The 26162-nt window shown below is 40.8% G+C and overlaps 1 protein-coding gene across 3 annotated transcripts in view; it reads left to right on the top strand.

Moving 5' to 3' along the window:
• Positions 1-26162, top strand: part of SETD9 (SET domain containing 9) — a 30351-nt gene extending 4189 nt beyond the window's left edge. Inside the window, exons 2-6 of one of the 3 annotated variants that reach the window (XM_027863417.1) lie at positions 89-453; positions 3113-3236; positions 5275-5390; positions 21943-22048; positions 25840-26162. In XM_027863417.1, the coding sequence (XP_027719218.1) occupies positions 89-453; positions 3113-3236; positions 5275-5390; positions 21943-22048; positions 25840-25927 (799 nt within the window). In that variant the 3' untranslated portion in view covers positions 25928-26162. Of the gene's footprint in view, positions 1-88; positions 454-3112; positions 3237-5274; positions 5391-7968; positions 8043-21942; positions 22049-25839 lie in introns of those variants that run through there. The other 2 variants (XM_027863419.1, XM_027863418.1) reach the window with 2 other exon arrangements.

The following is a 26162-nucleotide window of genomic DNA, read 5'->3' as shown; positions in this document are numbered from 1 at the left end:
AAAGTCAAGCTTTTTATCAGATGAAGGCAATGATTTCCCCTTGGTTCCTGGCAGAGAATGGTGAACAGTCTTTTTTCCCATTTTTCAGGACCTTGAGATATGTTCCAGAGGACTCCAAAGACAAAATTATTCCAGACGAAGATGTCCTAGGAATATTACTGAAAGTTTTTCAGGCTCTGTTCATAAGTAATTTCAGTAGACAAACAGACATCCTTGTCTTGCTTCCAGAAGCCATTAAATCAAAATATCGGGATTTGTTGGTCACTCATCAAAGGACGGAACAGCCCAGATACAACACTCAGCAGCAAAAGATCTACAAGCCGGGAGAAATTCTCTTTAATACATTGGGCTTCAGTATTTCCCGAGAAACTAGTTCATTGATTTCTGCTGGAAAAGGAGTCTTTGTTACCAAAGGATTTGTGCCAAAAGGAACAGTTGTGTCTATGTATCCTGGTACTGATATGTTCAATGACTTACCAATACATTCTCAATACATAGTAGATGCTTAGTAAATGCTTATTGAATGAATTAAATGAAAATAGATTCAGTAAAAGTGACTAACACCTGTCCTGAGAGCATTGCCTGGCCTTCTATTTCCTATAGATCATCATCTTGGTTTGGAAATTTACTGTGTATTAATAGAGACAATGGTGTATGTAGTGGTGTCAAACTCAAATAGAAAGAAATCCCTGCATGCTACATGTTGACTTTTTTGTTGTTCAGTCTTTTTTCAGTTGTGTTTGACTCTCTACGACACCATTTAGGGATTTCTTGACAAAGATACAAAAGTGTTTTACCATTTCCTTCTCCAGTTCATTTTACAGATGAAGAAACTGAAGCAAACAAATGATTTGCCGAGGGTCACACAGCTTCTGAGTATCTGAGGCCAGATTTGAACTAAGGAAGATGAGTCTTACTGATCCAAAGCCAGGACTCTATCTGCTGCGCCACCTAGCTGCCCCAAATTGACTTAGAAAACCACAAACTCACGTTATCTATGTTGTACTATACTTTTAATTATTGCATTAAACATTTCCCTGGTATGTTTTTTTTTGTTTTATGTTTTGGGTTTTTTTTTCTTTTTTTGTGAAGCAATTGGGGTTAAGTGACTTGCCTAGGGTCACACAGCTAGGAAGTGTCAAGTGTCTGAGGCCGGATTTGAACTCAGGACCTCCTGACTCCAGGACTGGTACTCTATCCACTGTGCCACCTAGCTGCCACCTCATCATCCTCCCTCTCCCTCCCCCCTGCCCCTGTATGTTTTTTATCTGGTACAGATGCACTGGGCTTGCAAACCTAGATTCTGACACCTGCTTCTGATACCTACTAGCTGAATGCTTTTGGACAACTATCTGTATCTCAGGCAGCTCCCTAGAGCATGTCTACTAAATCACAGAAAAATTGTGAACGGTTATGATAGAGAGAGTTCTAACACTGGGACTTTCCCAGGCTAACAAGATGACAGACACATCTTTTACATATTAACATAAAACTCAAGCTTGATGCTATATTGATGTAGAACTGAAGTTACTCATAAATAATATTTTGGAGTGTTTACTACAATAAATGTTTTTATTTTGATTAAATGTACAGAGACTCAGGAGAATGTTCTAATTTCTGCACTGACACATTTGTGTGAGTGAGGATTTGGCAGACATAGGAGAAAAAGCCACATAAGTTTAGAAAACTACAAGTATAGATAACAGTGCGGAAAATAGAATTAACACCTCAAGGGTGAGTTAATAGAACTTTCACATTCTTTTTGCAATTAGAAAATGAAGCATTTTACTTTTTAAAATGATCAGTTCCAGCGAAAGGCTATGGACATAGAGGATAGAGACCTAACCTCTAGGGCAGGGAGACCTGAATCTGAGTGCTGCCTCTGACCCATGCTAGCCGTGTGACCCAGGACAAGTAGTTTAACTTCTGAGTGCGACAAACAAGGCTCTCAAGACTCTAAGTTGCAAATTGTCTTATCTGTATCACTTGGAGGAAGTTTCCATACTGTACAGTGACTACAGAATATGTTTACCTATGGGATTTTCAATTATTGAAAAAAAATACTTCAGTGTTTTTGTAAACGATAAACTTTCCCAAAGTTGGAACAGTCAGAAAATTTATGTTGATTTTTGTTTATATTCTCTTATTGAAAATGGTGCCTGATCTAGTGCTTTTAAAATTTGTAAGGACTCATAGACATCTCATTTGATACTCACAAAAGCCTTGAAGTCTATGCTGCAGATATTCTTTGCATTACAGAGATGAGAAAACCAAGGCTTAGAGAGTTAAGTAACTAGCCTATGGTTATAGAGTTAGCAAGAGTCTGGGGCAGGATTTGAACTTAAGTCCACTGCTGCCTCCAAAAGTAAGGCTTTTTTTTTTTTTTCTACATCATATTGCTTTTTTGGAGGGCAGCTACATGGTGCAGTGGATACAATAGCAGGCCTGGAGTCAGGAGGACCAGACTTCAAATCTGGCCTCAAACACTTACTAGCTATGTGACCCTGGGCAAGTCACTTAACCCTGTTTGCCTCAGATCCTCATATGTAAAATGAGCTGGTGAAGAAAATAGCAAACCTCTCCAGTATCTTTGCCAAGAAAACCCAAATGGGGTCATGGAGAGTCAGACATGATTGAACAGCAGGAACTGCTTCCTTTCTTCCTTCAAATGAACTGATCTCATTTTTCGAAGGCTTCCTGATAGAAACTAAATACTTACCTCTTAAAAATTAGATGGGTAAGAAGACCCCCAAATCGGAAGTTAAGTTGTCAGTTGCTAAGATAATTGTTTTGTATTGTTGGATTTGCAGGTTTCACTGCTGTGTGATGAGACACTTTAACATCTCACAAAGATCTGTCTAGAAGTCAGAGAGGATAAAGTTTATGTTCTAACAATTTTGTTTGTTTGAGGTAGAAAAGTTAATCTGAAATCCTACCAACAAAGATTAGAAGCATACATCTTAGGCATTCTAAGTTCCTTCAGATATTTTGCAAAAGAATAGAATACAGTATGTTAGGAAAACGAAATAATCTTGAGTTTTTCCTCGCAACAAAGCTGCCCAGATGTTTGTGTTTATAATATATACAAGTTTATATTGTCTTGTGTTAATAGGTACAGTATATCAGAAGCATGAGCCAATTTTTTTCCAGTCCATTGGAAATCCATTCATTTTTAGGTGCCTAGATGGGATGCTTATTGATGGAAATGATAAAGGAATATCAAAAATTGTATACAGGTAAGTTGGTAATGGTAATGTAACAAAACTCAGCTGTAAAAGATTTAGCTACTCTGATCAAGACAGTGATTCAACACAATTCCAAAGGACCCATGATGAAAAATGCTATCTACCTCCAAAGAAAGAACTGACATCATCTGAATACAGACTGAGGCATACTATTTTTCACTTTTTTCCTTTTTTTGTTTGTTTTCTTGTACAAAATGACTAATATGGAAATGTTTTACATGATTGACCAGGTATAACCTATATCAGATTGCTTCCTTTCTCAAGGAGGGGGGAGGAAAAGGAGTCAGGGATAGAATTTGGAACTTAAAACTTAAAAAAAAAAACCACAATGAATGTTAAAAAGTGTTTTTACATGTAACTGGGGGGAAATAAGACTATTGAAAAAAAATGAGTTCCAAATTCTCTTCCTCCCACTCCTCCACCCCTTGAGAAGGCAGTAATATGATATTGATTATGTGTATATATATATATGTATGTGTATATATATATATATAGTCATATAAAACATTTCCATATTAGCCATGTTGCAAAAGAAAACACACACACACACAACCCCAAGAAAAATAAAGTAAAAAAAGTATGCTTAAATCTGTACTCAGAGTTTGTCAGTTCTGTCTCTGGAGGTAGGTAACAATTTTCCTCATGGGTCCTTTGGAATTGTCTTAGACCACTGTCTTGATCAGAATAGCTAAATCTTTCACAGCTGAGCTTTGTTACAATAATGCTGTTACTATATACAATGTTCTTCTGGTTCTGCTCACTTTGCTTTGCATCAATTCATATAAGCCTTCCCAGTTTTTTCTGAAACAATACTGCTCATCATTTCCATTAGCACAACAGTATTCCATCACAACCATATACCACAACTTATCCTGCCATTCCTACAACTGATGGGCATCCCCTCAATTTCCAATTCTTGGCCACCGCAAAAATGGTGATTATAAATATTCTTGTACAAATAGGTCCTTATGCCTTTTCTTTGATCTCTTTGGAATACAGACCTGGTAGTGGTATTGCTGGGTCAAAGGGTATGTACAATTGTATAGCCCTTTGGGCATAGTTCCAAATTATTCTCCAGAGTAGTTGATATGGTGCCATTTTACTGGATGTCCTCCATGACTGGAATGTTCCCCCTCCTCACCTCTGCCCCCTGGTTTCCTTCCCAAGTAACCTCAAATCTTGCCTTCTTCAGGAGTCCTTTTCCTGGTACCTTTAACTACTAATGCTCCCTCTCTCTGATTACTTCCCAGTCTCACTCCCCGTATATTCTATGTGCATAATTGTTGCTTATAGTCCCTCCAATTAGAATGTGAGTTGTTTGACAGTAGGCACAATGTTTTTGCCTTTCTCTGTAGCCCCAGCATTGAGTACTGTACCTGGCACAAAATAAGTGCTTAATAAATATTTATTTCCTGATGTAGGATTCTGGTCTGGAATGGACCCTAGGAATCATCTAGTAAAACCTTCTCATTTTGTATCTGGGGATACTGAGGCCTGGAAAAGGTTAAATGACCCATCCAAGGCAGCCCAGCCAGTAAGTAGTAGAGCCAGGATTTTAACACACATCTTCTGACCCTAAATTGAATATTCTTTCCACTACACCTTGTACTGGGATTAAAAATCCAGTTACTTACAACAAGACTGATGTGAAAATATGTTTAAGAGGAATGTATATGTAGAGCCTATATCAGATTGCACACCATCTTGGGGAGGGGAGAGGGAGAGGGATAGGGAGAAAAATTTAAAACTCAAAAGTATATAGATGTTATTGTTGAAAACTAAAAATAAATTAATAAGAAAAAGAAAAAAATCCAGTTAAAAAGCTCCTGTGTATTAATTGCCGTATGAAATAGATAAGTAATATTTGGTGAATGGCACTGTGGTGTGGAATCTGATTTTTTGAGGTTTTTGAGTAGTAGAAAAATGGAAAAAATATTTTAATTAGAATCCTAGTGTTAATAATGTTTTCAAATTCTGTTTTTGAGTTAGATGAGATCAATCGTTGAGCTAATGTTTTTACCTGTTTTAGGTCATGCAGTGGGAGAGACCAACTTGGCCCTTTTAAAATGAGTGACAGTACATGGCTGACGTCGGAGGTACAAAATCCACTGGCTGTGGGACAGTATGTTAACAATTGCTCCAATGGTAAGCCATCATGAGCTTTGTTGGAGTATCTGGTTCGTGTTGGGATGACTGAATGTGTAATGAATGCTTTTGCCACTGTAGTATGTGTTTGTCTAGCACCTTCTCAAGTGCTCTGCATACATTATCCTGAAGCATGATCAAATCTTAGGGTTGGGAAGGATCTCAAGGCTGTGTTGCTTGGCCCATATATGAAGAAGACCCCCTTCTACAACATTGCCAAAGTGGTCCTAGTCTTACTGTTTGTCCTTTGTTCTCGAAGAGGACCATGACATCAGGGAGATGATGCCGTGACAAGCAAACGAATTGGATTTAAGTGAGTCAGGGCTCTGCAAAGTCACCAGCCTCACTTTCTCCTCCAGAGCCATCTGGGTCCAGTGGCCAGATATGGATCAGGACAATTGGAGATGACCCAGGATGCAGTGGAGGTCCTTGGCCTTTTCAAGCTAAGGTCTTTAACAGATCTGTTTGACTGAGGCGGCAGCACCCATTCAGTGATTAAGGCTTTAAAAAGTCTAGTCTTTCTTTGAAGACCTCTAGTAAGGGCAGGGAGATTGGGGAACCCACTTCCTCCTAAGTCAATCCATTCCATCTTGAGATAGCTATAATTATTAGGGAAATTTTTCTTATGTTAGGCCTAAATTTGTCTCTTCAGTTTCTGCATCTTATTCCTGATTCTGCCTTCTGGAGTAAAACAGAACAAGTCTCATTGACTTTTTATGGGTCAGTCTTTCAGTTACTTGAAGACAGCAATCATGGACCATACCATCCAAGTATTCTCTTCTATATACTAAGCATCCCTGGTTCCTTCATCTGGTCCTCACCCAGCCTGATCTTGAGGTCTTTGAGCATTCTGGTTGCCCTTCAGTAGGAGCCAGCATGGTATAGTGGTATCAGCACTGGCTCTGGAGTTAGAAGATCTGGGTTCAAATCCTGCTGTGTTGTTTACTAACTGTATAACCTTCAGTAAGTCACTTAATTTCATTGGGTGTCACTGTCATGGCAGCTAGGTGGCGCCATGGATACATAGCACTTATTCAGTTGTTTTTCAGTCCTGTCCTACTCTTCGTGACCCCATTTTGGGGTTTTCTTGGCACAGATACTGGAGTGGTTTGCCATTTCCTTCTCCAGTTCATTTTACAGATAAGAAAACTGAGATAGAGTTAAATGACTTGCCCAAGGTCATACAGCTCGTAGATGGCCAGATTTGAACTCAAGAAGATGAGTCTTCCTAGCTCCAGGCCTGTCACTCTATCTACTGTGCCACCCAGCTGTCCCAGCTTATAGCACTTAGAAGTCAACAAGACCAGAATTCATTCAGACACTATCTCTGTGACCTTGGACAATTCTCTTGGTTTTTGTCTGCCTCAGTTTCCTCATCTGTAAAATGGGGATCATAATAGCACCTACCCCCCAGGTTTGTTTCAAGGATCAAATGAGACAATACTTGTTAAAGTGCTTTGCAAATCTTGAAGTGCTATGTAAATTCTAGCTGTCTATAAAATGAAGGAATCAGGCTAGGTGATCACTGAGGACCCTTCCAGTTCTAGGCTTCTAGCTTACTTTTTTTTTCTTTGCGAGGCAATTGGGGTTAAGTGACTTGCCCAGGGTCACACAGCTAGTAAGTGTCAAGTGTCTGGTCTGAGAGCAGATTTGAACTCAGGTCCTCCTGACTTCAGGGCCGGTGCTCTATCCACTGCGCCACCTAGTTGCCCCTAAAGTTCTTCTTAAAATATGGTACCAAGAACTGAACTCAGTACTCTGGATATAGAGAGACTTACTTCTCTAGCCTCTTAATGTAACCTAAGCTACTATGAGCTTTTTCTGGCTCCACTATCACATTGTTGCCTTCAGTTGGGCCTACAATCCCCTAAACCCCCTGGATCTATTAGAAGTGAACAGCTGTCTAGCCATGCCTCCTGCTCCCCCCACCTAGTACTGTTGAAGTTAAATTTCACCTTGTTAGATGTGGTCCACTGCCTTAAGCATTGTAGGTTTAGAGCTGGATGGGGCCTCAGAACTATCAAAGTCCAGACCCTTCATTTTACATAGTTGTAACCTGCCCAGGTCTTTTGAGATCTCAGTCTTTCATCCAAAATGTTATCTGTCCTTCCCTAGCTTTGTCCATCTGCAAATACGAGAAGCATGCCGTCAGCACCTTTATTAGTCCATTTGGGCCTTACCACAGCCCCATGAGGCTGATGGTGTGTTATCACCTCTTTACTACAGATGAAAAAGTAGAATCAAAAAATGTGACTTGTCCAGGGTCATATGGCTAGTAAACTGGGAACCAAGGTTTTCTTTAAATAGTGGTTCTTATCCTTTATTTTATGAGAGCTTCCCAAGACTGTTTATCTAATAATGTAGCTTAAATTGGCTCACTGGAACTTTGAATACTTTTTTTTTTTTTTTTGGAAAAAATAAATCATGGGTGACAGAGGCTGCCCGGAGAATTGAAAGGGAAACTAGATTCATTTCCATGATTTCGATGACTGGTCCTTGTGCTGACTGAGCATTTCTAAGGGTTAGGCGGGCCATACATGGCTGGCAAATCACTAAGATCCCAATCCTACAAGTGCAGGAGTGAAGAAAACAGAAGTTGAGATGACTAGAGAGACAGAAGGAAGAAAGCAAGTGTGAAGAGGCAGGTTTCCGGGATGCACAGAAGAGGGAAGTTGTGGCAAACATGGGCGTAGCCCCGAAAAGCCCAGAGGGCTGGAGTGTTGAGAGAGAGACTGGGGCAGTTTTGGAGGTGGTGATGGGGAGCCAAGCTGGAAAGAGGGCAGAGCACAGAGGGAAATCCAGCTCTGTATTTTCTACACAGTCACGGTCCATGAAGCACAGGATAGGGCTAGGTGTTCTGTCCTGAAAACTATGATAACAGGGTAAATCCTATACTGTGGCTTTTTTTTTTTTTTAAGCAATAGAGAAGCAGGAGTATAAGAGGGCTATAACCGGGTAAAAGAAAATAAGCAATTTTTTTTTGGTGAAGTGAATAACATGCTGAGTCTAGAGTCAGGAAGACGTGAGTTCAAATCCAGCCTCAGGCACTTATTAGCTGTGTGACCCTGGGCAAGTCACATAACATCTGTTTTCCTCAATTTCTTCATCTGCAAAATGGGGATAATAATAGTATATTAACCCTCCTAGAATTGTTTTGAGGACCAAATGAGATAATAATTGTAAAGTACTTAGCACAGTGTCTGGCACATAGTAAGTGCTATATAAATGTTAGCTGTTATTATTGTTAACTATTATTAAAACTTCAGGAACGGACCCTGTGACCAGTACGCACTGAGACCAGTCTAGGAAGGGGCTGGGGTTTGGGAGTTCAAAGTCTTTGCCACTTCCTAGCTGGGTGACCTTCGGTAAACCACTGAATCTCTGTGGTCCTCTAAAATGAGGGAAGCCGACTGAACGATCCCTTGGTTCCCCACTGGCGCTGACCCCCTGTGAGTCCTCCATCTTTTGTAGCTAAGGCACAGTGATGATTGACGTTCGTAATGTTGCTCTTGAGTAGGCCCGGCAAGATCCTGAGCCATCAAAGAAAGATTCAATTATGTTTAACAGATTGTGCTGATGAATTTGATTCAACGTTCAATTGTACAAGTGCCCACTGTGTACAAAACACTGCTAGGAGCTTGATGAGATGCAATTAATTTCAATTAAGCAAACATTTATTTAGCTCTATTGGAGGCACCGTGCTAAGCCCTGGAGATACAAAAACAAAACCCTATCCCTAACTTTGAGAAGTTTACATTCTTGCATGCACAAAGCTTATCTAAGACGTATTTCTATTCCCTTATAATGCGGAACTTATAATGTGGTAGTGGTTCCATCATGTCCTATTCTCTGTGATCCTATTTGGACTTCTCTCGGCAAAGGTACTAGAATGGTTTGCCATTTCTTTCTCCAGCTCATTTGACAGATGAGGAAACTGAGGCAAATAGGGTTAAGTGACTTGCCCAGGGTCACATAGCTAGTAATTGTCTGAGACCACATTTGAACTCAGGAAGATGAGTTTTCCTGACTCCAGGCATGGTGCTGTATCCACTGTAATGGCTAGCAGGATCATATTCAGTTCAATTCAGCCAGCATGTATCAAATTCCTCCCATGTGCTAAATGCTAGATATACAGAGACCAAAAAAAAATAATCCCTGACTGCAAGAATTTGCATTCTACTTAGGGAAGTAAGAGGGAGGTGTTGAAAGACAGCATATGTACAGATAATGAAATACTGTGTATATATGTGTGTGTGTGTGTGTGTGTATAGGTGTGGGTGTGTGTGTGTACATACATGTGTTTATGTATGTATTTTTGTATACTACAGAGTTACTTTGTATTTGGACAGCTACGTGGCACAGTGCATAGGGTGCTGGGCCTAGAATCAGGAAGACTTGAATTCAAATTCAGCCTCAGATGCTTCCTAGCTGTGTGACCCTGGGCAAGTCACTTAATTTCTGTCTGCCTCCGTTTCTTCCTCTATAAAAAGGGAATAATAATAATAGCACCTACCTTACAGGGTTGTTGTGAGCCTCAAATGAGGTAGTAATTTTATTATTTTATTTTATTCTTTTTTAGTTTTCAACATTTATTTCCACAAGATTTTGAGTTCCAAATTTTCACCCCATCTCACCCCTCCCCCCACTCCAAGATGGCCTGCATTCTGAATACCCCTTCCCCTAGTCTGCCTTCCCTTCTATCTCTCTCCCCCTTCTCTTAACCCCTTCCCCTTCTATTTTCCTGTAGGGCAGGATACCCCATTTCCTGTATTTCTTATTTCCCAGTTGCATGTGAAAATATTTTTTTAAACATGTGTTTTTAAAACTTTGGGTTCCAAATTTTCTCCCTTCCTCCCTCCCCATCCACCCTCATTGAAAAGGCAAACAATTCAATATAAGTTATACATGTGCAGTTATGCAAAACACTTCCATAGTAGATATGCTATGAAAAACTAACTCTATTTCCCTTAATCCTATCCTGCCCCCCCATTTATTCTATTCTTTCTTTTGACCCTGTCCCTCCTCAGAAGTATTTGCTTCTGATTACCCCCTTTCCCAATCTGCCCTTCTCTATCATACTCCTATTCTCTTGTCCCCTTCCCCCCCGCCATTTTCCTGTAGGGTAAGACAGATTTCCATACCCAATTGAGTGTGTATGTTATTGCCTCCTTAAGTCAAATCCTATGAGAATAAGATTCACTCATTCCTTCTCACCTTCCCCATTTCCCCTCCACTGTAAGAGCCTTTTCTTTTCTGGGTTTTTTTTTTTTGTGAGATTGTTTACCCCGTTCTACCTTTCCCTTTCTCCTTCTCCTAGTATAATCCTCTCTCACCCCTTAATTTTATTCTCCAGGTATGACCCCTTCATCTTCAATTCACCCTGTACCCTCTATCATATATCTATCTATCATCTATCTATCTATCTATCTATCTATCTATCTATCTATCTATCTATCTATATCTATACATACATATAATTTTTTCCTTCCAGCTATCCTAATACTGATAAAGGTCTCATGAGTTACAAATATCATCTTTCAATGCAGGAATGTAAACAGTTCAACCTTAATAAGTTTCTTATGATTTCTCTTTCTTGTTTACCTCTTCATGTTCCACTTGAGTCTTGTATTTGAAAGTCAAATTTTCTATTCAGCTCTGGTCTTTTCATCAAGAATGCTTAAAAGTCTTCTATTTCACTGAATGACCATTTTTTCCCCTGAAGGATTATACTCAGTTTTGCTGGGTAGGTGATTCTTGGTTGTAATCCTATCTCCTTTGCCCTCCAGAATATTATATTCCATGCCCTGCGGTCCCTTAATGTAGAAACAGCTAAATCTTGTGTTATCCTGATTGTGTTTCCACAATATTTGAATTATTTCTTTCTGGCTGCTTGTAATATTTTCTCCTTGACCTGGGAACTGTGAAATTTGGCTACAATATTCCTAGGAGTTTTCCTTTGGGGATCTCTTTCAGAAGGAGATCGGTGGATTCTTTCAATTTCTATTTTTCCCTCTGGTTCTAAAATATCAGGACAGTTTTCCTTGATCATTTCTTGAAAGATGATGTCTAGGTTCTTTTTTTGATCATGGCTTTCAGATAGTCCAATAATTTTTAAATTCTCTCTCCTGGATCTGTTTTCCAGGTCAGTTGTTTTTCCAATGAGATATTTCACATTGTTTTCTAATTTTTCATTCTTTTGGATTTGTTTTACAGTGTCTTGATTTCTCATAAAGTCACTAGCTTCCAATTGCTCTATTCTAATTTTTAAGGAAGTATTTTCTTCAGTAATCTTTTGGACTCCCTTTTCCATTTGGCCAATTTTGCTTTTTAGGGCATTCTTCTCCTCACTGGCTTTTTGGACCTCTTTTGCCTTTTGGGTTAGGCTATTTTTTAAGGTATTATTTTGTTCAGTATTGTTTTGGGTCTCCTTTAGCAAGCTGTTGACTTGTTTTTCATTATTTTCTTGCATCACTCTCATTTCTCTTCCCAGTTTTTCCTCTACTTCTCTTACTTGCTTCTCAAAATTTTGAGCTCTTCCAAGGCCTGGGACTGATTCATATTTTTCTTGGAGGCTTTGGATGTAGGAGCTTTGGCTTTGTTGTCTTCTTCTGGTTGTATATTTTGATCTTCTTTGTCTCCAAAGTAAGATAATATAGTCTGACTCTTTTTGCGCTGCTTGCTTATGATCCCAACAAATTACTTGAGTTTTAAACTCTTTGTTAAGGTAAGAGTCTGCTTCCATTGTGGAGAATGTACTGTCCCAAGCTTCAGGGGTTTTGTGCAGCTGTTTTCAGAGCTACTTCTAGGAACCTGTAAATTTTCAGTTCTTCCAAGGTGGTATGATAAGGCTTGAGGAGTTTCCTTTTCACCGCCACAGCAAGCTCCACCACGCCAGCACTCCTCCTCACCCCAGGACCACCACTTAGAACTGTGACCCAGATCCAAGCATGGGCAAAGCAAAAGATTCCTGCCTCAGCACTGGCAAAGAGATCCCTGCAATCCCCCTCTGATCAGCCACTCGATTCCCCCTCAGTCTGTGGGCCAGAAGCTCAGGAGGCAGCCACCACTCTGTGCCAAGCTCGGGACTTGCGACTGAGCCCTAGCTTCTCTCTCTCACCGCAGTCACAGACTTTTCCCACTGACCTTCCACGTTGTCTTTGGCGTTCATGGGTTGAGAAGTCTGGAAACTGCCACAGCTGCCCGAGATTCAGTTCTCTGAGGCCTGCTCCAAGTTCACTGCAGCCTATGCGCCCACGCCGAACTGCGCTCCTCTCCCCACCCAGCGCGATATACCTTTCTGATTAATCATCCAGGTTATGTTGGGCTGGAAATTTGTTTCACTCCGTCTTTTTGTGGGTTCTGCTGCTTTAGAATTTGTTTAGAGCCATTTTTTACAGATATTTGGAGGGGTTTGGGGGAGAGCTCAAGCAAGTCACTGCTTTCCCTCCACCATCTTGGCTGTGCCCCTCTGAGGTAGTAACTTTAAAGGGCTTAACACAATAGCTGGCACATAGTAGGTGCTCTGTAAGTGTTAGTTATCATTGTTGATGTTGTATAAGGGAAATAGAGAGGAGTCAAGTTTGGAATGTTGACTTCATCAGGACAATAAATGGGAAATCAAACTGGAAAAGTGAGTTAGAGATAGATTGGGAAGGTTCCAAGTGACAAATGGAGGTGTTTGTATTTTCTCCCAGAGGAGTCACAGAAGGTTATTTAAAAGGGGAGTGACCTGATCAGACCTGTACTTTAAAAATATCAGCCTGGAGAAGAAAAAGACTGGATGCAGGGAAATTGGTTAGGTGGATATAAAAACAGGAGTATAAGAGGGCTGTGATAGGATAAAAGAAAATAAGCCTATTTTTTAAGGTGAAGTTGGATAACATGCTGGGTTAACAAATACTGGATAACAAATCTGGCCTTAAACACTTAGTCCAGGTAAAAGGGGATAAGAGTGAGTGGAGAGCGGGTGATTGATACAAGAGGTGTTGTGAAGGTAAAATTAGAATGACTGGCAACTCATTGAGTGGAGGAGGGAGAGATAGGAGGGAAGTAAGGGAGAAGAAGAGTCTGGTGCTACAATATTGGGAGACTGGAAAGATGGCGGTGCCCTCGACAGAAACAGGGAAGTTAGGAGGAGGGGTTGGTTTAAGGAGAAAGATAATGTCAGATTTTGAGCATGTTGAATTTGAGATGCTTATGAGACATCCAGGAGGGAACATTCAGCAGGCAGTTGAAGGTGTGGGATTAAAGCTTAGGAGAGAGATGAAGGCTGGACATGTTGTCATCTGCACAAAAATCCAACCCATGGGAACTGATGAGATCACCAAGAAGAAAAGAGGCCTGTGGCCAGAGCCTTGGGAAGCAGTCACACAAAGTGGCCATGACCTTGATGATAACCTAATAAAAGAGATGGAGAAGGAACAGTGAGACAGGAAGAGAACCAGGAGAGAGCAGTGTCATGGAAACCTAGGGAGGAGAGAGTATCTAGACGGAGGTAGTCAGCAGTGTCTGAGGCTGCAGAGAGGTCAAGAAGGACGAAGACTGAAGAAAGGTCACTATTTTCTCAGTAAGGTGTGAGGTGAGATCCTTTCTCCACAGAGCTGAATGTGGGTAACTTAAGAAGAGATTTGGAACCTAAATGTAGTAGGGGATAGAGGCTCATTCAGTCAGTCAGTAAGCATTTGTTAAGTGCCTTCTATGTGCCAGGCACTGGGCTAAGTGCTAGAAATACAAAGAAAGGCAATAACACAGTCCCTGCCCTCCAAAACTCACATTCTCATAGAGGAGACAGCATGCAAACAACTATGTAAATACAAGGATGGTATTTCTGAAGCCATGAGTGCCTACTTGAAATTAGATAACAGATCTGTGGGCGGGCTGGTCAGAATGGTTGTGGGCCTTGCATAGAAGTGAGAAGTAACCCAAGACTGGAATTGGGAAAGAGATTAGTGGTGTTGGGGGCAAGAGATTCAAGGTAAAGGCCAGCAGAACATTGAACTGGTTTGCCAGAGAGTCAGAATTGTGAAGGGAGAAAAGAAAGGTCTCCAATCAGCTGTTAAATTGATTTTCCTAAAACACAAGCCTCTCCATATCATTCTATTCAGTAAAGTCCAACAATGTCCATTATCTCCAGGATCCAATATCAAATCCTCTGTTTGGTTTTCAAAGCCCTTCCTAACCTGGCCCCACCTCCCTTTCCAGTCTTCTTACACCTTACTCCCACTTACTCGGATGATCGACACTGGCCATTTTGCTCTTCTTCAGATGTGACATTCAATTCTCCAGCTCCGAGTATTTTCTCTTGCTGACTCCCGGGTCTGGAATGTTCCCCTTCCTCATCTCCACCTGCTCGATTCCCTGACTTCTTTCAAGCCTCAGCTAAAGTCCCACCTTCTGTAAGAAGCCTTTCCCTGTCCTCCTTGATCTTAGTGCCATCCCCCCGAGACTCCCCAGTTTATACCATCTCTCTTATTTGTACATAATTTTGCGTGTTGTCGCCTCCATTAGACTGTGGTCTCCTTTAGAGCAGGGACTATATGTTACCTTTGTTTGTATTCCTAACCCTTAGCTCAGTGCCTGGCATATAGTATACTCTTAATTAGTGCTAGTTGACTGCCTAAATCTAGAAAATGGGTTGATGAACTGGTAAAGTAAAGGGATTTAGGGACTGGGGTCCTGATGAAGGCAAAGACTAGGTATAGGAAAAGTGAAGAGGAGAGATGTGCTTATGGTCTGACAAAGAAATTTCAGAGTTTTGAATCATAGACGCCAAGCAGTTACAAGCAATCGTGAGGTCAAGGGATGATCATTCCTAGATATGAGGGAAGAGGCCGAGGTTTTGATTATGGACTAAATCTGGGTGTCCAGGAGGTTAGGGCAGGATGTATATGATCTGGGAATCATCTGTATTAGAAATAGTAATTGAGCCAATGGGAGCTGATGAGATCACCAAGTGAGGTAGCATAGAGGTAGAAAAGGACCCAGGGCAGAGCCTTGGGAGACACCCGAACTTAGTGGGCATGGCCTGGATAAAGATCCAGCAAAGAAGACTGAGGAGAGGGTCAGAAAGGAGGAAAAAGGAGTCCAGCGTCATGAAAACCTAGAGAAGAGAGAGTATCCAGAAGAAGGTGGTGATTGAGTGTCAGAGATTGAAGAGAGGTCAAGGAGGGTGAGGCAAGAGAAAAGGACATTAGACTGGCAGTTAAGAGACCACTGGTAACTTGGGAGAGAGCAATTTTAGTTAAATGATGATGTTGGACCACATTGTAGAGGGTTTAGAAAAGAATTAGAGGGTCAGTGCCACCATGTATAGAAAGCCTTCTCAAGGAGTTTTCTTGTTGTTTGTTTTTGTTTTTTGGCTAGGCAGTGGGGTTAAGTGACTTGCCCAGGGTCACACAGCTAGTAAGTGTTACATGTCTGAGGCCGGATTTGAACTCAGGTCTTCCTGAATCCAGGGCTGGTACTCTATCCACTCCACTACCTAATTGCCCTTCAAGGAGTTTTCTAAGAAGAGGGGAGAGAGATAAGATGATAAGGATGCAGATGATCAGGTGAGGTGGTTTTGTAAGGATGGGGGAGAGATGGACTTGTCTTAGGAAATAGAGAATAAACACTTCATCCTGGTCAGAAAACAGAGAGAGATTGTAGCTTTATTAGAACCTGGGGATGAGAGTAGGGGCAGTTTGCTGGAGAAGGGCTCATGTGGAGGGGTTTTAACTTGATGTGGAAAGGGACCACATGTTCATGTGATACAGAAGTAAAGGAGTTAATGGGGGAAGTCATCTGAATGATGTCAGATAGGGAGGAGGGGAGGAGCTCTTGGTAAATTGCCTCAATTTTTTTCAGTTAAGCATAAGGCCAGGTTTTTAGCTGATAGGGAAGGGGTTGGGGCTGCCATGTTCTTGATAACCTTTTCCTCAACATTTTGATCTGTGGATGCTCTTCCCTCCCTGACAATTTCTTTTTCTTCTTTTCTGCCCTGTTTTCCCTCAGGCTTCAGGACTCTTCTTTGTCTGTACTATGTTCTTTAGCCTTCTTATCTACTCCCATGGCTTCAGTTTTCATCCCTGTGAAGATGATTCCCTTATCTGCACCCCTGCTTCTGACCTCTGCAGTCCCACATTTCCAGCTGCTTGTTAGCTGTCTCTGTAGGAATGCCCACTGACCCCTTAAATTCCTCTTGTCCAAAGCTGAGCTCATCACTTCCTGGCTATCTCCTCACCGTGCTTCCTACAGCATCTGCTATACCCTAAAACAGGGACTTCATCTCTGGGTCCCTCAGTACTGGCAGGTAAGCTTTCGCCTTTTTGGGCTGGGAAGGGGTCTCCACACCACTTCCTAGCCATCACCCCAACTGCTTTTCCCTCTCCATGCTTTCCAGCTCCACTTTACATGTTGTCTTCTCTCATTTGGAGTTGAGGGTAAGGATTGTCTTGTTTTCTTATATTTGTATCACTAGCATGTAGCACAATATCTGGTACGTAACAAATGTTAAATACTCTATTGGGGCAGCTAAGTGGCGCAGTGGATAGAGCACTGGCCCAGGAGTCAGGAGGACCTGAGTTCAAATTCAGCCTCAGACACTTACTAATTGTGTGACCCTGGGCAAGTTACTTCACCCTGATTGCCCTCCCATACCTCAATAAATAGATATTCTGTCTATAGCTCATCAATTTCCATCTATCTATGTTAATCTATATCTCTCTATTGTCTGAATTATCTATCTCTAGCTGTTATCTATCAATCTTCTCTCTCTACCAATATTTTTCTCTTCTCTATTTCTATCATCTGTCTATAGCTATCTCTCTTAGATTTCTGTATCATATCCTCTAGCTAGCTATCCATCTCCATCTGTATCTCTTTATAACCCTATAATCTATCCATATCTTTCTAACTCTATATCTGTTTTCTGAGTCATCTTTCTATCTCTTGTTGTTCAGTCATTTTTCAGTCATGTCCAACTCTTCACGACCCTATTTGGGGTTTTCTTGGCAAAGATACAAGAGTGGTTTGCCATTTCCTTCTCCAGCTCATTTTACAGGTGAGGAAGCTGAGGCAAACAGGGTTAAGTGCCTTGCCCAGGGTCACCCAGCTAGTAAGTATCTGAGGCCAGATTTGAACATCTATCTCTTCCTCTCTATCTCTCTCATCTATCTCTATGTATCTATGTCTGTCTCTCTTATCTATCATCTACCAATATCATCTATCTCCATCTCTTTTTATCTCTATCTCTTTCTGTTTGTAATCTATCTTTATTTTTCTAGGTTGTGTATATCCTCTATCTCTCTAGCTATTCTCCATCTATCTCTTTCTATCAATATCTATCTCTTCCTCTATCTCTATCACTTATCTCTATCTGTCTCTGTCTCTTATCTATCATCTATCTGTCTATTTTATCTCTACCCTCTATCTATTCCTATCTCTATTATCTAGAATTTTTCTATCCATCCCTTCCTCATAATCTAACATCAATCACTACTATCGTAATTGGTACCACTATGATCCTCTCAGTCACAGGCTGGAAACCTCTGCCCCTTTCTTGATTTCTCCCTCTTCATCTCATTCTCACCCACAGTTAGTCAGTCTCCAGGTCCTCTTGATTCAAACTTTGCAATATTACTCTCTCTCTTTTCCACTCCCATTGCACCTTGTTCAGGATTATGTTACCCCTTAGCCAGACAATTTGGACAGCCTCCTCACTGGTTTTTTTTTCCTTGTTCTGTGTTCTCCCATCTGCAGTCTATCATTCATGCTTCCTGAAGAAGCTTTCCCATGCACTCCTCTCATCATATCACTCTTTGATGTCAGAACGATTCAGTGTCTGACCATTGCCTACCAAGGAGGGTGGAAGCACTTCACATGCATGCAGGTCTTCAGCTTAATATTACTCCTTTCATGGGGGCCGTCTCCAGTCGTCCTGATCTACATCTTGCCTCTGGACCCAGATGGCTCCAGAGGAGAAAGTGAGGCTGGTGACTTTGCACAGCCCTCCCTCACTTAAATCCAATTCACTTACAGGTCATGACATCACCGTCCTGATGACATGGTTCTCTTCAGGAATGAAAGACAAACAATAACTCCTCTTCACATAATCTATATTCCAGCTAAACTGAGGCCATCGCCTGTGCTTGTCACGCCCTCTCCTGTTTCTAAGCTTTTGATTAGATGATCTCTTCCCTTTATGAAATCCCTATTGTTCTTTCAGGCCCACTCCAGCCACCAGCTCTTCTACGAAGCCTTTATTGATTTCTCCTTCCCAGCATCTTGAATCTCTCCTTTGTATTTCTTAGGAAGCTAGCATGGAAGCTAGATTTTCTTAGGAAGGTAGATGGAAGCTCTGTGTACTGTATGGTACAGTACATAGAGAGCACTGATCTGGAGTAAGAGGACCTAAATTCAAATCTGGCCTCAGACATTTACTAGCCGTGTGAGTGACCCTAAGTCAATCACTTAATAACCTCTCTCTGCCTTGGTATCCTCATTTGTAAAATAGGGTTAAAATAGCACCTACTTTTCAGGGTGGTTGTTTTTGTTGTGAGGCTAAAATAAGCTGATATTTGTAAAGTGCTTTGGAAACCTTAAAGTGCTACATAAACACTGGCAATTATTTGGCCGGTAGGTGGGACAGTGGAATCAGGAAGACCTGAATTCAAATCCTGCTTCAGACAGTTACTTGCTGTGTGACTGTGGGCAAAGAGAGGATATTTGTAAAGTAGCTTTGCACACCTTAAAGTGGGGGTGGGGGGAGCCAAGATCACAGAGTGATGGTGAGCTCTTCTCCACAAACTCCTCCTAACAGATCTAGAAAATGTACCAGACTAAATCCTGATGGGGAAATCCAGAAGAAGTCACAGGGAGTCATTTGTCCAGGGCAGCTCAGCATTGGGAGACAGACAGGGAGGTCTGTAGATTGACGTCAGCTCAGCCAGGAGCACTGAGGAGCCTGGCCACACTCAGGGAGAGGGGGTGTGCCCAGAGCAGAGGATGTCCCGACCTTCACCAGCACTGGGATGGGGGCAGGTGCCAACTGCCAGCACCATTGCCCACTACCCAGTCCCAGGTTGCAAATCTAGGGCAGACTGAGAAGGGGACCCCTACCTGGCAGTGGTGTTCCTGGGTAGGGAAACCCAGGGCTGAGTACAGAGAAAGGAGGATGTTCGGAGGCAAACAGCAGCAGCTGCAGCTGCACCAGTTGTGTGGTACAAACTTAAGGTGCAAAGCAAGATTTCACTTCCAACCTCCAGCCTAGCCAACAGAAAGAGTGATGAGGTCTGGAATCCTAGACTGAAGGGGAGCCCACAATTCTACTGCTCTGAACCACCAGAGTTTTCCACATGCTGATAGGGTCTGAGTCCAGCCACATCTACTCTTGCTCAGACCCATACCCGGTCAGGAACTTGCAAAACTAGGGTATAGCAGTCAAACTTCGCTTTTTTTGAGAGTACTGAAAGCTTACACATCCCTAGCCTGTCCTTGAGATCCTGAAATAACAGTGCTCCAAACCGAAAGCAGCAAGAGAACCAGCCCAGAACATCACTCCAGAAGTGTCCCAGAGCCCAGCCCTGAGATCAAGTCCGAAGTGAGGAAGTAGGCTGGAAGAATGGATGAAGATGACCATCGTACAGAGCTATTGTAGTGGCAGGGACGCCTAGAACACAAATGGAGAAGAGAAGCATCCCCAAACATTTACAAACAAAGCCTCTGAGTATTTTATTTAAAATTTTTGCATCCATATTTGTTAATGAAATTAGTCTGTAATTTTCTTTCTGTTTTTGCTCTTCCTGGTTTAAATATCATTACCATATTTATTTCATAAAAACAGTTTAGTAGGACTCCTTTGCCTATTATTCCAAATCATTTATTTAATATTGAAATTAGTTGATCTTTAAATTTTTGGTAGAATTCACTTGTAGATCCATCTGGTCCTGATATTTTTTCCTTAGGAAGCTCATTTATGTCCTGTTCAGTTCTTTTTTCTAAAATAGATTTATTAAGAAATTCTATTTTCTCCTCTGTTAATATCAGCAGTTTATATTTTTGTTAATATTCTTCCATTTCACTTAAATTGTGAATTAGTGGAATTTTTGAAAACAAGGCTGACCTTTTTACTTAGTTTTTACTTAGTTTTCAGTTCCCGAATTGATGTCGGCACCTTTCCCCTTAACAAAATACTTGCAGCAAATTTTTGTTTCAAGAATTTGAAAATGACTGGCTTTCAAAAGAGTCTGGTTTCAGGACCACAAAATGGGCCAATGGCTCTGATAGGAAGCACGGAGGTAACGTGGGAGGTAAATTGTGTGTGTAGAAAAAACATGTGATGGCTTTTCCTTTAAGGCAGGATTGCCTTGTGGTCAGTCTCGCAAACCACTGATGATGACTCTGTTAAGAGTGTGACATTTTGGGTGTTCTTTTCAGCAGCTGTATTAAGGTCAGCTCCACAAGAACCCTATTTTTGTAATTTTTGTTTTATCATTGGGAAGTGAACATCTCTCTTGTCCTTATTGACCATGATATTTTGACATTTCCCCTTGCTTCATAATCATCTGCGGGTTATTTTTTCCTGACTTCACATGGTCATATTGAGCAGATCACGCTGGAGTTGTGTCTCTACTGTGTTGTTCAGTCTGACTTTAGCTTCCTGTGTGGCTTTGATCCTGTCATTTACCTTCTCTGTGACCTGCAGACCAGGTGTAGAGAAGAGGATAAGTCTAGATGGCCGCTTACTTTATGGGGGGCTTATTACTATACAAAATATTACAGAAATTACAGGAAATGCTAGATACCTGGTTTTTAAAAAAAATTCATTCAAGGTCAGTAGAAAATACAGACAAGCATGACAGGTTTGAAAATAACATGTTTAATTTCTTGTAAACTTGGAGGGAGAAGCAGGCTGTTCATGATGCTGGTTTGTGGCTTTGTTGCAATCCTCTTTTTCCTTTGTGCCTTGTATGTGGAAATGTTCATCTTATTTGGTTAAGTTCAGAGAAAAAAATTCATTACTAACTTGCAAAATATCTCTGTCTCTGTCTCTGTCTCTCTCTCTGTGTCTCTCTGTCTCTGTCTCTGTCTCTCTCCCCCTCCCTCCATTCTCTCCCTTTTTTGGTCCCTCTCCCTCTATCTCTCTCTTTCTCTCTTTCATTTGTTCTCTTTTTATTCTCTCTTTCTGTCTCTTTTATTCTCTCTCTCTCTCTCCCTCTCTTCCTCCCTCCCTCCTCTTTCTTTCTATCCTCTCTCTCCTGTTTCTGTCTCCCTCCTTCTTTCCCTCTCTGTCCCTATCTCTCTGTCTCTTGCTCTCTCTCCTTCTCTTTTTCCTCTCCCTCTCTCTTCCCCTTTCTCCCTCCTACCCCCTCTCTCCCTACTTTTTTTCTCTCTCTTGCATTTTTTCTCTCTCTCTCTCCTTCCATTTCTCTCTCTTTCTCTCTCTCTCTCCTCTCTCTCTTTCTCTCTCTCTCCTTCCTTTTCTCTCTCTTTCTCTCTCTCTCTCTTTCTCTCTCCTCTCTCTCTCTCTCTCTGTTTCTTTCTTTCACACTCTGTCTCTCTCTTTTTCCTCTAGACAAAGAAGCTAATGTCTGCTATCAGGAATTTGATGTGCCTGAACTTTTCCCATTAGAATTTAAGCAGTATCTTCCGAACATCATGTACAGTCATGACACACAAAGGTCAGCATCTCTCAGAACAGTGGTTTGTATCTATCTCTTGCCTCATATTTTATTGGCCATTTTTCTGAGGAAAAAGCTGTGTAGAACAGCATTTCCCAAATTGATATGGTCCCAAAACATTTTTGGGGTCTGAAATTTATTGATGGAATCCATAAATGCTGATTTGGTGGAAAGGTGGGAGGGGAGACATAAACATGCTTGGAAAAGCATTTATGTAGCACCTACCATGTGCCAGGCACTGTGATAAGTGATTTACAAATATTATCTCATTTAATCCTCACAATAACCCTGGGAGGTAGGTGCTAAATCCCAGGAAGACTTACCCGGGATTATATGCTAATCCCTCTTAAAAGGAGACGTTGGGGGTATCTTCTAACAAACAAATGAAATTAAACCTATTTTCTTACTCCCCAAATTGTTACATAATACATATATACATGATTTCATAGTATTTTTTAGCAGGATATAGTGGTAGCATTGACATTTTACTATGGAATTTTCTTTCATATTGAACAGAACAAGAGGCAGCCTGATGTAATAGAGAGCTCTCCTTGGAGTCAGGAAAACATGGATTCAAGGCCCACCTCTAATCCATATTGGCTGTATGACCCTGGGCCAGTTACTTAACCTCTCTGTTCTAGACAGCTCTCTTAAGACCATACATTTCAGCAAAAGTGCCAGCCTGCATTGGTCAAAGGTGTTTTTTCACCTGGAATTTTTCTGTACCAGTGAAATCACAGGTGCAATCCCTTTCTCTGCTTCTACTGAACAGAACACCAGGATCCTATAGCACATATTTTAGGAAAGACTTGAAGCATTTGGTCCAAAGATAGAATAATTTAGCCAGAGCAATATTTCTATCCTCTGGGACAAATTAGCATTAAATGAAAACTAGGACCAGAATGTAGGTAATTAATTAACCTTAATGATACTGAATGGCCCTATTTGTCCAAGTACAGATTCCTGTGAGATGATGTTTTAAAAACAGTTATCCTGCTTCCCCCTAGTGTGGTATAAACACATGGTTCTTTGAAATGAAAAATGCTACCTGAAAAAGGAACACAAAAATCTCTGTTGTCAGATTTCCTCTCTTGTCATTTCTATTTTAACCTCCAAAACATGTTTAGAGATGGGTACAGGAAAGCAGGACCACATTGGGGGTGAAATAAGCATCTAATGAGATGTTGGGGGCATTAGAAAAGGCTGCAAATCAGGATGGTGGTTTCAACTGTTTGAAAGATATCTCCAGAGACATTTTATTGGTGATAGATAAAATTTATAAGCAGTGAGTGAAAAGAATATCTTTGTAACTCAGGTTCATTCCTTTCAATTCTGTCAGATATCAGAGTTAGCCACCACTAACTGGAAATTTGTCATAATTCCTATCTCAAAGATGGGCTTCTTTTTGAATAAAGGAATTTCTGAGGCATAATTTATTAGAGATGTGATTCTTTTTTAATAAAAGAATTTCTAAGATATATAATTTCGGAGTCTTATGATGCATTATTGGTACAATGTGAGCTTACTAGAAATTGTAATTTTAAAATTAACTTTATTTTTACTTTTTAGTTGGCACTAAAAAAAGACATTTCTTTCAAAGTATTCTCTAATTCTCCCACCCTTAAACTTCTTCAAATGAGGTTTTGCTGTAATCAATTTAAAGTACCTTGTTCCCGATTTCCCCTGGGTTCGTAAACCCACACATGGGAGCCCTGGATTGAGGACAGGGACCAACTTAACACTAATTATGAATAGTTTCTTTTTTGCCTGTTTAAGTGGCTGTTAAAAGTATGGTGCAGATGGAAAGGATGAAAACCAGAAGATATGCTATAGTTTGAAATGGAACAAACATTTTCTATCCATGCTGAGTCTGCATAAATAACATTTTGAAGGCCCAGTAAAGTGAGTAAGCTCACAGAGAATCAACTTCCTTAAGAGTAAACTTATGACATTGGGAAGGAAAGTTTCGGAAAAGCATTTCTGTAGCACCTACTATGTGCCAGGCACTGTGCTAAGTGATTTACAAATGTTATCTCATTTAATCCTCACAATAACCCTGGGAGGTAGGTGCTATTGTTATCCCCATTTTACAGTTGAAGAGACTGAGGCAGATGGGTTAAGTGACTTGCCCAGGGTCACTCAACTAGTAAGTATCTGAGGCTGAACTTGAACTCAGGTCTTCCTGACTCCAGGCCTGATGGTCTGCCCACTCACTTCACCACCTAGTGGTATCCATTGCTACACTTAACAGTTGTTTGTAAGTGTTCTTTGGTCTTGTGAAGATCTCATTGATCGGTTTTAGAAAATGAACTTTCTGTTCTTCAATGTAAAATGTGAACTATTCTCATCAGTCAGAAGCTGGGTATAGATCCATTTTTGTGACTAATTTGCTTTCAACCTGTCCCTGTAAGTTCTACTCCAATACAAGGTCTTTCCTGATCCCCCGCAGTAAAAAGGTGCTCTCTCTCCACTAAAAAGAATGTCTTGGCATTTTCTTTGTATGTATGTCCCTATAGTTTCCTTGCAAATAAAATGAATGAAAGCTCTTAGAAGACAGGATATGTTTCAGTGTTTTACTTCCTATCTCCAGCGACTAGCAGACTAAACACTGTGTCTGGTATACAGTAGGCACTTGGTAAATATTTGTTGAACAAATGCATAAATGAATGAACAAACAAACAAATAAATATTGATGTTCTTATATATTGAATAGAAGAGTAGAAAGTGTTGGACATGTAAGAAACTTGAAAGAGTTTACATGCAATATCACCTGAATTGTGTCCAGAAATAGATTTTATCCTTATCTGAAGTGAGCTTTAAATTGTTGCTTTTCTAGCTGGAGGTCCTTGTGTAGAAATGATACACTTTTGATACTTAAAATTAATTTTGGTGGCCAGAAGATGAAACCCAACACTTTCAGAGGAGGTCCTAGATTCCAATGCAGACTTGGGAAGCTCTCAACACATCCTAGAAAGAGGAGAGAGAGCTTCTACATGGCTTGCTCTGAGGGTGCTGGCTGCATTTTGTGGTTTTGATTCACTCAGTTGGGGAGGCAGCATAGTATGGTGGAGAGAACCCTGGCCCTGGAGTCAAAGGAGCTGGGTTCAAATCTTGGCTCTGTTATTTAGCAGCTGTTTTACTTTGGACAAGTTGCCTAGCCTCCTTGGGCCTCAGTTTCCTTATTTGTAAAATGAGGGTGTTGGACTGGGTCCCTTTCGGCTCTAGTATATACAAACTATGAGACTGACATTTCATCTCAGCCTATCAATGAGCAAATATTTACTAAGTTTTATTTTGTGTTGTTATTCAGTCATTTCAGTCGTGTCTGACGCTCTGTGATCCCATTTAGGGTTTTCTTGGCAAAGATACTGGAGTGATTTGCCATTTCCTTCTCCAGCTCATTTTATAGATGAGGAAACTGAGGCAAACAGGGTGAAGCGACTTGCCCAGGGCCACACAGCTAGGAAATGTCTGAGGCCAGATTTGAAAGATTCGGGAAGATAAGTCTTCTCTTTAGAATGATGCTTGCTTTGTTTCTGCATTACTGGGGCCCTGCTTTGTTATGTGTCGGTGAAGAAAGAAAAAAAGCTTCTATTCCCTTGTGAGTTAATTATAAAATTAAATTAAAAAATTAAGATGTTAAGGAAGAATCAGAAGAGAAGGAACATTCCAACATAATTTTTATCTCAGCTACATTTGTATTTAAAGATGTGAACCCCAGTTACTCTTAATGTACCAAGTTGATCAGAGTTAATTAATCAAATATCTATTTTCCCCTTTGTTTCTAACAGCCCGTTGCGATGTGTAGTTCTCGTGGCACTCAGGGACATCCAGCAAGGAGAAGAGCTTTTCTCCAACTACTACACAATTATCAACTAACTTGACAGAATTGGTTTTTCTACTTAACTATTCATTTGGCTCAAGAGAGCTTTTCTTAGTGAATTTCTCTGGGTTATGTGTGGTGGAGATTTGCCCTTTGAGATCTAATTAGACTGGGGATTTTCGCCTTCATGTAAATATTGCTTTTATATTTTGATGCAGTGTTGGAAGCTGTTTGCTTCAGTGACTTTTAAAATTTGTCTTGCTATTTCAAGTTAAATTGTTTTTCACCTAA

This window comes from Vombatus ursinus, unplaced genomic scaffold (assembly GCF_900497805.2).
Source record: "Vombatus ursinus unplaced genomic scaffold, bare-nosed wombat genome assembly UNPS02014772.1, whole genome shotgun sequence".
NCBI lineage: Eukaryota > Metazoa > Chordata > Mammalia > Diprotodontia > Vombatidae > Vombatus > Vombatus ursinus.
This window is presented reverse-complemented; position numbering and strand designations above follow the sequence as displayed.